Genomic DNA, 12,375 nt, shown 5'->3' with positions numbered 1-12,375 from the left:
CCTATTTGCCTTAGAGATGTGTCGTTGGAATGTAGACTTAATGAAGGCAAACCACGAGAATGTCAGAACATCTGATACTGTGCGACTGGTTTTAGATCACACAAAACATTAGCTTAAAATAAGTCTTAAAATAGACCATCCATCCATCATCTTCCAATTATTCAAGATTAGGTGGCAGCAAGTCCAGGAGGGAAAACCAGACATCTTTTTCTCCAGAGTCTCTAGCTCATATGCAGTTCTTAAAGTAGATTTTGGGTCTAGTGAGGGCTCTCCTGCATTGGGTCTAGGAAACCTGCAAACAGAGAAGTAGAGAAGACATTCCCATCCGACAGTCAAATCATCTCAATCCAATTAGGAGAAACAACAGCTTTTCCTGATGATGGAGCTCTTTAACTTCTGGAAGAAGCTCATTTCAGTCATTTATATCCTTGTTCTTGAAATGGAGAGGGTCAAAGCATTAACTGGACCTGAGCAGTGCCCACATTAGTCCAGTGGTCAAAGGAGTGACTAGTGAAACTTTAAATAGGCCACTCCATAACTTTTTCTGTTACCTCTTCAGAGATAGATGTGCTGCTGTGCTTCTTTTCTGTAAAGTTTTAGTTTAACACCAGATGTTAGGGGATGCTGATGCGTGATGTGATGTCATGTTTAGAGATTGCTTGGCCTTCTTCACGTTGTCAGAAAGTTTCTGTGCAAGTGGTTTCTCGGTTCTACAGCCCAAATAGTAATCAGGCCAGTTTGTGGCCACTGAAACAAAACTCAGCCTTCTGAAAACATTAATTACTGCAAAAGATGGCCTTTATACTGGCGGAGATGTTAGCACTGTTACCTCACAGTAAGAAGATGCTGAGATGAAATCCCAGTCTGGGATCTTGCTGCATGTTGTATGTATGTTCTCTCCTGGTAGTTTGGCTTCCTTCGAAAGAAATATGTAAATTGGCCTCTCTGCATTTTCCTTAGGAGTGTGTGTATGTTTTTTTTTATGTTTGTCTCCGTGTTGCCGTGCCTTGGACTGGTGACCTCTGCAGGATGTCCCCTGTCTCTCACCCAGTGACTGCTGAAGACATGCACCAGCCCCACATAATAAATCCTTTAATAAAACAGGAAAATACCTTTTCACACACCACAATGATTTGCAGAGATTTTTTTCACTTAAGAAATAAAACCATCATCAAAACTGTGACCAAAACAGAGGACATCTGTAAGAGAAAATGCTGACACATGGAAACAAGATCAATGTAAAGGGTGCATATGGACTGACAGGAAGCATAAACATGATAAAATTATCTACATTAATTTTCAGGAATATGAAAAGGAAAAGAAAAATTAAACCCTAAGGAAGGAGGAAGAACCTGACAGAATTTAGAGTCAGAGAAAGAAAACAATCAGAAAACTTAAAAACAAAGGGAACAAGTCTTCAGAAAAATATAAACAATGACAGAGTTGTGTTTAAAATCCTTTTTATTTAAATTGGTCACTGCTTTATGCGTGCGATCCAAATGTTGGCTGAGCTCATCCGATGAGAGGCGCCTTTTTGAGTGACTTTATCAAAAACTGGACATCTAAAGGTTGTTTTGGGTCAAATGACACATCTCAACAATGAAACGTGACGCTTCAGCATCCTGAGACAAACCCTGTCGAAAGCCGGTCGGGTCTATTTGGAGATGCCGGTGATGAAAACAACTTTGGGGACCTAATTTGTTGGGTATCATTGTCCACTTTCCTCAAGTTACCTCACTCATCTCAAAGACACTCAAAGAAGAAGCCGCCATCCCTCCAGATTTTGGGGTGGTGGGTGATCCACAGGCAGGAAGGCAGATGTTTTATTCAGTAGGTAAGCGATAACGGAGGGGAAGTGTGATTATGATAGCGATCGGCCATGCAGCGATACTCATCCCCTTCGAGCAACGCGACACCCGGCAGTGCATCGATCGGGCTCCTGTAACCGGAGCAGCCGTCACAGTTTGTTTTCAAGCAGAGCCATGGTCCGGGTGTCGGGGCCGCCGGACCAGGTGGAGGGGTCGGGGGGGAGAAGGAGGTGTCAGTTCTGTAAACACAAACACTGTGTTCATTCATCACAATAAAGTGCACAGACGCAGAGCAGCAAAGTAAATGACAGGGATCAGGGGTATGGACCCCCAGACCTGGTCTCCAAACAAACACCCCTCCACCTGAGAAAGAGGGTGAAACAAGAATCAGAGAATCTGCTCTTGTCTTATTGCTGGTCTTATTCAGGCTGTTTGAATTAATAACTTTGCATTACTGATGATACACCAGGCCAAAGACATAATCAACTGAGGCCCGTGTTTGCCTATTAAATCCCAGTTTTTAGAAGAACACATAGCAAAAAACAAAATAATTTAAAAAAATGAAAATAGTCATATTTTAGTACTGAAATTTTTGTACAGTTTAAATGGGCTTTAAAATATAGAAATACTAAATGTATCTATTCAGTTACCAAGCAGTACTGCAGTCAAATATACAATACATTTCCTCTAATTATAAGAAATCTAAATCTTTGTCTCAAAATTCAGAATAAGTGAAATTACTTGGTTTTGGTCATACAGGTCATGCCTGCTAAACTTAAGTAGGTTTTGCAAAATATGCACTCTAGATTCCCCAAGGTGTTTATAATATGGTATTCAATCTTCATTAATGTTATTTATTGACTCACACTGCATTTACCTGTATTTACTCAAATATACTGTAACTTGCTCATTTTTATTCATATTCATTTCATGTCAATATTTATTTTATTCCATGCAAAATATTTTATGGGTGAAATACAGGTTCAGATTTACAATATGAATATTTGTTTATTTTAGTTTTAAATTTGCTGTTCTTGATATTTAGCCACGGCGTCTTCAACATGCTCTGTTAGGCTGTGGTGCCACCTACTGGAATGTAAATGTAATGTGCGGAGCTCAACGATATTTGCACCCTTCCAACCAATCATGGGAAGGAAAAGTAACACTTTCTGTTTTTTATTTGCTCTCCTGGCTAACAGATCTCGGGTGAAATACCTTTTACCTCTACTGTTTGTTTTTTTTTGTACAGAAATTTTAAGAAAGACTAGGCTACAGAAAAAAGTTCAGAGCTTTGAACATGTAGGTTACAGAACAATGATTGATCTGACAATAAAAAGAATACGGCCTTACTTGAGACCCACCAAGATGTGGCCAGCAAAACTGAAAGGCTGGACAAGTCTATCTTAGAGTGTGCCCAATGAAACTGGGCATATTAGCTTCAGTTTATGGACGAGGGGAGCTTTAAATAGTGAAACAGCCAAGAAATCTGGAGGAGCTGCGGAGATCCACAGCTCAGGTGTGCCATTGTTAAAATGTAGGAAGGAAAAGGCTAACACTTTATTTGAAGGGGTGTGCATAAGACTGACATGACACTGTCATAAACATGACACAACACCTGTCATGAACATGGAGTCTTTATGAATGTTTATGACAGTTGTCATAAAGTGTCATTCAGTAAATAATGACACTTTTAATGCAAAGTTGCTCCAAAAGTTGCATTAAAAGTCCATTAAAAGTACCAACTTTGCATGATTTTGTAAATTATGATAATTTAATGCAAAGTTGGCATTTTTAATGGATTTTCAATGCAACTTTTAGAGCAACTTTCCATTAAAAGTGTCATTATTTACAGAATGACACTTCATGACAACTGTCATAAACATTCATAAAGACTTCTTTATGTTCATGACAGGTGTTATGTCATGTTTCTGACAGTGTCATGTCAGTCTTATACACACCCCTTCAAATAAAGTGTTACCAGGAAGAGTCCTATTTGCCACAAGCTGTCTAGAAGATACATCAAATGTTTGCAATGAGAGGACAGTGTCTTCTTCAGCAGAGAAAAGACTGAAGTATAAGTTGAAAACAATTATGGAAGAACCCTGTATGAAGCTGCAAGATTTAAAATATGACATCTTGCATTATGACAAAATCTCCTACACATATAGCCAGAGCTTCAATAACATTTTTAAACAATGACATAGTAGATCAAAAACATATTCATGTTTTAGTCCTGTAAAAATCCAATTGTGAATCTGGAAATTTGAAAAGTTCAAAGGCTGTTATAACTTTTGTAAGGAGCTGTACTAAGTCAGGAAAAACTCCTATTTCCTTTTTTTCCCAGGCTTATACTGATTAAATCAGATCCAGAGTGAGCTTTGTTTCTTTGATTGAGGTTCAGTTATCTGTATTTTCTTGGTAATACACTGGCTCTGGAACAGACTGTACTCTCTTTTTAATGTAAGTTAAAGTGCAGTCTGTAACAGCCTTTCGAAAAAAAAAACAAAAAAAAAATCAAATCAATAAAGGTACAGAGGTGAACTTTAATAGCCAAGCTTTGGTAAATTCTCAATGTACCAGTTTTGATCATGTGCTAACATTCCTCCACATCCTGCAGACGAAACTGACCAACTGACGTCAAGTCGTGGAAATAAAACTGCTGTGGCAAAGAGGGAGGAGCTCAGGAGAAACCTCAGCTTACTGTGTGTCTGCTTCTGATTCTTTACAGGCCACTTTCTGGGAAAAGAACCAACTTGTTGAGTCTGGGCCACCACAAAACACACAAACACATCCACACATGGGAGCAGAGACTCACACAACGGCTGGGGGTTTGTTTGAAATTCTTGGCTCAGCTAACAGGGGACGCATGGCTTTAAAAAAAAAAAATACCAGCAGTTCCTTAAGCTTGTATGTCTTAGAGTGCGCCTGTAGTGAAACTGGGCATATTAGCTTTCAGTTTGTTTGCACATGCCACACACGTAATGCTCGCCTTTCACATCCCCTTTTCCACTTCTATTAACATCAGGCATTGTCTCAGCACTGAGGACTGGGTCATGAGAGGAATCCTATTTTAGTCATTGCTGCTGACGTCTGTTTTTAATATAACTTAGCATATTTAAACGTTTTTTAATTTTCTTATTTTACTTGTCAAACTGAGATCATGTTTTTGTCGAATAAAAAACATGATCCAGATTCCTACCAGATAGCATTTCTGAGGAATATTTAAGAGCCACAAAAGATAAACTTGAAATTTCACAAACAGCCAGTAGGGTGATGTGCAGAGTGTATAATGGCTCAGGCGCGCATGTAATGATGCCTTCATGTGCTATTGGAATTTGGGGTGCCCATTCGTGAAGGAATTGTGAGAATTGAGAAAGTAGATACTTTGCTTGTGCCATTAGTTTTAATTTACTTGTAATAAAGTAACAATATTGTTTACAGGAAGTAAGGATGGTCAACACAGCTATAGTTGACTCAGTGTGAGCTTCAGGTACATAAATATAACTTTTTTAACGACCATTATCTCAGTGAAGCAACTGACTTATGCTATAAAATTTAAAACTGTGCTGACCAATAGTTGCTATTTTTGTATGCATAAGATTAAGTTCACCATAAATTCTAGAAATCCTGACAGTATATATGCTAAACCAAAAATGTTATATGTCATCAAGGTTAGAAAATATAAAGAATAACACAGATTAGGTACTGTGCTGTTTTAATTAATTTGTATGTGGGAGATATTATTGCTCTCATTTTAAAACACATTATTATGCTCAGCACAAGACATAAGCAATTCAATCAGCTGCTAAAAGCCCCAAAATCAATAGGGGGCTCTGGAGAGACCACTAGAAGTGTCACACAAGTCAAGTTAACAAATGCAAAGACAACTTTAGCAGTGGTCTTCAGCTCTTCTCAGAAACGGTTTCTAGGCCTGTCACAATAAAAAATTTTGCTGGACGATAAATGATAATAGTGTTGTTTGGATACCCTTTTCAAGTAATATAATAGTAATGGCATAATAATGAAAGAACACGTTCACAAATATCATTTAACTTTAAATTCTAATGAGCGTTTAACACTGGAACAGGAAGACATTTTAAATATCCAAAATAAACAAACAACAACAACAAAAAACAAATAAAAGGAATTATTAAGTTTCTGTAAACAAAACTGTCCTTCCAAAAAAGGGCTAGTTCTAGTTGAGAGCAGTGCACCAGACTCGAGACTTTTGTCATCCAGTTTTTGGTAGAAAGATAGAGAGAAATGAGAAGCACGATAAATCGCGCAAATGGAAAATATTGAGCTTGTTTTAATTTATCAAGCAATAAATTGATTTAATGATTTTGCAAGAGGCCTAGCCGTGCCCCTGGCCGATTCAATTCTCTGTGGAGTTAAAGTCAGGCACAGTGATGCCATTGCCTTTAAAACAAGTATTTATAGTTTTGGACATGAGCAAAGGCCTGCTAGAATATTAAATCAGCAGCTCTACAAAGTTTAGTGGAAGAAAGCATTGGTTCTGCAAATTGCTGGTAAACGGCTCTGCTGACTTTAACTTCCTAAAGTTCTTTGAACCAAAACCATCGGATGATTTGGTTCCTCGAATCATCACAAAAGATAGAAACGTCACATTAAAGCATCTGATTCTTGTAGAAATTTACCCTGATTGTGGAGGGCGTCACTCCGAGATTTTTCCTTCACTATATTAGCCGTATCATTTCTGTATTAAAAATATATTCACTGGCTTTACATAATATTCTAATTTTCTGAAAAGCTTTTTTTCTTTAGATGCAAGTCATACAGAAGGTACACATACATGTGTGTAATAAATCTATATGAGTTTCACTTTTTTATTTGAATTGCTGAAATCAATTATTACTTCGATGGCATTCTAGTTTATGTAGCTACATCTGCACTAACACATCAAATTGACTTTAAAGATGAATCTAACTAAGACCCAGTTTAGATTCATGAAAGGGAATTTTACGAAGCACACTTGAATGCGTCCTGGGATTACTTTGAAGCTGGCGGGTTGGGCCAGACTCCCGTGAATTCACACGGCAGGGCCGTGACCCGACAGCGCCTCGCAGTGAACGAAAAAGAGCCCCGCGGAGGTATATCATTTCAACCTTTCTTAGCGCAGCTGCAAACATAAAAACACCTGAAAGTGAGAGAAGAGGAAGTGAAGCTTTCTGGGCAGCCGCTATTTTCTCAGCTTCACTTCTTTTTTTTTTTCTCGTAGAAACCCACTGTGGGAGAGTTATTGGAGTTGACAAGCCCGCTTCACTACTGTATCTACCCCCTCCTCTTCCTCAACCTCTTCCTCCTCCTCCTCCTCCTCCTCCTCTCCCGCTCCACAGAACCAGGAAATCGTCGAGGTGTGCTCCTTTATCCCCACTACCCTGTTTGCGGCTTTAGATGTGCTGTTTCGCCCACCCCCTCCTCCTCTCCGCTTTTGGACGGTGTAGTTTTTATTTCATCGCTGGGATTCTTTAAACACCGGGCTTCACCACTGAAGTCATCCGAAGTTGCCTTCGAGGAGAGGAGCTCCACTCTGGCCGAACAATGAGGTGCGTAAAGCGGCTCGGATCCCTTCATGTTTCATTGTGTTTCCAGCCGAGCATTTTTCACTGTTTCTGTTGCTAGTTTTCTCATGGGCTGCTGGTTAAACAGTCTGAGCTGCTTGTTTAATCTCGACAGCAGTGCTTTGTAACGCGTTAAAGTCCCGTTTCTCATTCAGAAACACACAGCTGGGCTTTGGGTTGTTTTTTGTTCTCAGCTAAAACTGCAGGAAGTTTTTTTTTTTTTTTTGTGTGTGACCGAGTAACTTTCTTGAAACTTCAGCTTTCTACCTGTTCAAAGTCTTTGGGTTGAGATTAAGCAGTTTGATTCACATCAACACGTTTTAGTTTTTTTTTTAAAATTATTATTATTTTGTAGATTATATTTTAACGCTAAGATTTTAAACATCTTCATGTGCAAAAAAACTACTGAGGTCAGTCTAATTTATAAGGCATAACAAAGGATTCGGTGACTAGCTAAGATCCAAAGCAGGGGGTGAGCTTATTGAGCTGTAGATTGGTCACTTTCTTGTGGCCAATCTGCAGCATGTGCTGTTGGTATCATCGTCATCATCATGCATTCCATAGACACACATTAAAGCTACCCCCTCCTGAGCTGCAGTTTGCCTCCGTGTGGGAGAGCAGAGTTTAGCACCATGAACAAGACCCACAGGCACACAGCTCATGTCCACAAATTCCATGTCCTGTCACAGCCTGCGCCTGCTGGCAATTACAAGCTTGGAAGTCTCTACTCCTGGGCTGGAGCTGCTCTGATCTCACATTTAAACACCACTAGCACTTAGTTTAGTGTGCAGTTTTGTTTTGTTTGTTTGGGTTTTTTTTTTTTGTCTTTTCAAAGTGCATGTCCTTGAGAGTTACACTGAGAAACTGGAGTCTGGTAGGGATAACCTGAGTGACCAGTTTTCTTTTTTTAAGATTTTTTTTTTTGTGTGTGTTCAGCCTTTCACAGTGCCCCATCTGTAACAATATATCTCATGGGTTGGCCCTGTGTTTTCTATTTGTTTTGCTGATCTCAACCTAAGACTTGCGATTATTTGTTATAACAGTGTTCTGTTCTGTTAACAATATGTTTATTTCAGATCCAAAAAACAATGCAGACTAATCAGTTGTTAAAATTAGTTGCAGTTCTAGACTGCTTCATGTGCAAAAATATTATGCTGTTTTGCAGTTCTGCTATTTTTAGAATAACACAAATATAACAGGCTGGTATTTGCCTGGTAATTAGCTGGCCTATCAGGCTACTCAAACAGGTTTAAAAGGTGCGGGTATTCTTGTTTTTGTTTTCAGCTTAATCACTTTGTGTGTTTTACACAACCAGAAGTATTTCCAAATGGCCCAATTTGGTTTTGTTGTATGTGAGAGAGAAAAGCATATCAGCGTTCTTTGTGCCAGCTGATGCCAGTGTACAGCAACATGTGAGAGAGAAGGGAAGTACTTCAACATGTTCTTTGGTGTCTCAGAAAAAAAGGACTCCAATTTGTAGGAACAAAACGATGCAACATTTTAGACACATAAAAACTGTATCCGTTCAAAACATTCCTAAACCTTGATGGCGACAACAGGTCCGGGGCAGTCTTTCTATTTGTTTGACACACATTTCTCTCTGGGACCGCTGGCACGACCTGAAATCCTTGCACCGAGTTGCATTAACTGTGCACATTTAACATGGCTCTTGCTTAAAATAATGCGCAGTGATAATTGTGTGTGCCTAAGTTGCATCATAACCTTGGCATTCTGAAATGCTGGAACCTTGCATGACGCAGACAGCATGGCTCTAGAGACCCAACCACACAATGCGACAGCACGCTGTTCTGCCCAAGCAGTGTGTAATAAAGTTATAAACCATGGTGCAATAAGATAAGCTAACCGCCTGATTGTTGAGTTGCTCTTCTGCAGTTAGAAGGGGAGAAGCTGTGGGGCGGGGAGCGCAGTACTTCCCCAACCATAAAACAAACATACCTGTGACTTTACCGCACATGTCAGGCATATTTGCTAACCCGAAGCCTCCTTAACGTCGCGTTAGGAAGTTCCTGTTTAGGTTGGTGAATGGAGCTCTTCCTCTAAATGACTGTGGCTTTGACTGGCCCCCCGCTGCGGCCAAAGGGGTTCATGTCACCTTGCATAATGGGTAATGACTGGTATGCAGCTTCGCTAGTGCTCATTGTGGCTCTGGAATGTAAATGTTGACACAGAAGTGCAGGCAGTTGGTCAATAGTTCAACTACTGACCCAGTTCTGAAACTGGTTCTGATCATCCCGAGCATCTTGATTCACTGTTATCAGATTTAGAAGCATTTGTTGTTATCTTTGGATTACTGTCTCAGTGAACAATAACTCCTCTGTTCAGATCATTGCATCAGCCTTTCAGATTCCTATCCTGGGGGCTAGGTGGCCCAGGAAGTGCATCAATTTGCATCGTGATTCACTCTTATTGTCAGAGAGGTGACTCTCCACTCCCACGCTGACTCTGTGGATTGGTCTCTGACTGAAAAGTGCAGTCCCGTCTGACACCATCCTCGCGTCTGCCTCGGGCTCAAGAAATAATACACAGAAACAGGTGTAATGCATCTGCTTCACCCGCTGTTTTTCTGTCTGCTGAGCATCCTGAAGTTGGATCAGAAGCGCTGCATGAAGTGGAAGTGATTCCGGAGCGGACTCCTTGCCTGCTACCTTGCAAGAGCCTTTTATTGATCAGTGTTAAAAGCAGTGAGGAGGAGACTACCCCCCTACGCTCCCTTTCAACCCCACCCTCTGCCCTGCCCGGTTGTTTCTTTTGTGTCTTAACACCACATTTCTCTCCTTTGGCATCAGCTCGATAGGAATGCGGTTCAAACTGTGACCTTAGCGGATTCGCTGTAATCGTCTTCCGCTTCTTCTTGAGCCCATGTCCCAACAGGCCACTAGCTGTTATTTAAGAAATGCACCAGCGTTATTACATTTATGCCTTTGTAAGGATGCCGAGATGCAACTCCTTAGGGTTGCAACAGCAGCATGTTCTTGCTGCACCGTTGTGTAATGTTTTGGTGTTGGTATTTCAGGTCTCCACTTGTTTGCCTCATGCCTTGCACAGTCAGATTGTTTTCTTTGATGTAAGCAGCACAAGCAAATTTCAGCCTGTCTGACGTCTGTTGTTCTTGTCATTTATTACCATAATTGGTCAAAACTGCTGATTTTTTTGGGGGGGAGAACATGTCTTTGCAAAGGACACCACCCACTTTGGGTTGTCCTGCAAAGCTCCATCATCAGTCACTGTCTTTATCCGTTTCTCTGTTAATGCACAAAGAGAATTTGTAAAAAAAAAATAAAAAAATATTAGCAGTTCTTGCACATTTCTTTTTTGCCAAACACATCTTAATGTGCTGCACCCCAGAAGCAATACCAATTTGAGGTAATTGGGGTGTGCTTGTGGGAATTCTTATCCATTATGGAAAGAAAATAAAAGAATAATGGTTTCATTTCATGCATCATAAAGGAGCTGCATGTTGATGTACACTTCAAAAGACCCCCTCAGTGTGTTGTTGTACAGTTGGTGTGACAGTGTGTCGAAAGGATCACCCTGCATGCACACACTGTTATTTGAAATGGTCCTGACATGAGTGTTTGTTTCCCACAATGCCCAATCACTACTACCCCCTTCTCTGAAACAATTCACCCCTCTTGGCCCTCCCACCTCTCATACTCATAAATAGGCCATTATGCTGGCCTGCTTCTTGGATTAGGCGCTTTGCTACACAAGTTGCTCAATATACAAAATCCTCCATTGTCTGCTTTGTGACAAAGCCATTTTCCTTGGTGGAAACTGCTGTTTTGGGGTTGTGCCTCTAGATTGCTGCATCTACTTTTCATGTAAATTTTATTTATTCTTTAATATATATTTTTTTATTTTATAGTTTAAATAAACAGTTAATTATATTGTTGGCTTTTGCTTGCCAGTGCGAAATGCTTGTCTATTCGCTTAGTTTTAAAACCTTAATATTAGATGCAGTAAGCAAATATTCGTACAGTACTATTAAACCAGAGCATTAGAAAGACAACCATCTTTAAATAAATTATCATAGTTGGTACTTCAACTAAAGCCCTGCAAGTAAGCTGTAGGATTTGTGTAAAGTAGTTTAGTAGCTGATGGTAAAGTCCATTCTGCTACAGATGTAAATGGAGAGTAAACATTTCAATAAAGACCAACTGATTCCCATGCACACAGTTGCATGGCCACAAAAGGAAAGCACATTTTTGTTACTCAGTTTCAAATCCAGCTGTGCTTTTTTATCTCTTGCCTAATCCAAATCAAAGTCGGGGCTGCAAAACGGATGATTTTACTCAAAAGTTGCCAATATTTTTACATGTAGGAAATTTATAAAAAGAAGTAAGCAAGCATACTATAACACTGTATCCTAAAATGTAAAATAACCAGCAGAAAGTTAGGTTTTTAATGTGGCGTTAGATAACTTCTTTATACCTTTTTATAGCTTAGCTTAGTACTTCAAGAGCTGTATGTGCTACATTTTGCAAAAGTATTTATACGCATTGAACTTTCTCACTTAAACCACAAACTCATAAGTGTTTTACGCAATAGACCAACATAAAGTGCTGCAGAAGTGGAAGGAAAATGATACACCATTTACAAAGTTGTTTACAGATAAAAAGTGCAATGTGCATTTGTATTCATTTCTGTAAACTCTAACATGTTGAGTATATCCAGAACAAAAGACTGGGTATGTTGTCCTGCGTTTCTCCAACTTTCATGTAAACTCAAATAGCTTAATTTTTAATTTTTTTTAAGTGGTAGCCAAATACTTTCTGAAAGGATTCTCAGTTCTGCAAACTCAGGTTTGGTGTTTCTTTATTTTATGAAGTTGAGGTCAGAATGACAGTCGCCAACGTAGTTTTTCTCCTATTGTTAAGGCCTATTTTACAGTTGGCACACATCTGGTTTAGTTCCAGCTGTCTGCCAAGTTCATAAAATCCAAAAGGTGACCAAATGCCCTGTCA

The 12,375-nt window shown here is 39.6% G+C and overlaps 1 protein-coding gene across 1 annotated transcript in view; it reads left to right on the top strand.

The window, feature by feature from the left end:
* The first annotated feature begins 6,948 nt into the window (after positions 1 to 6,948).
* vaspb (vasodilator stimulated phosphoprotein b) overlaps positions 6,949 to 12,375 on the top strand; it is a 30,190-nt gene continuing 24,763 nt past the window's right edge. The window contains 1 exon segment of the mRNA XM_008425920.2: positions 6,949 to 7,375. Coding sequence (XP_008424142.1) covers positions 7,371 to 7,375 — 5 coding nt within the window. The 5' untranslated portion in view covers positions 6,949 to 7,370.

Source organism: Poecilia reticulata, linkage group LG13 (genome assembly GCF_000633615.1).
Source record: "Poecilia reticulata strain Guanapo linkage group LG13, Guppy_female_1.0+MT, whole genome shotgun sequence".
In the NCBI taxonomy this organism is placed as follows: domain Eukaryota; kingdom Metazoa; phylum Chordata; class Actinopteri; order Cyprinodontiformes; family Poeciliidae; genus Poecilia; species Poecilia reticulata.
This window is presented reverse-complemented; position numbering and strand designations above follow the sequence as displayed.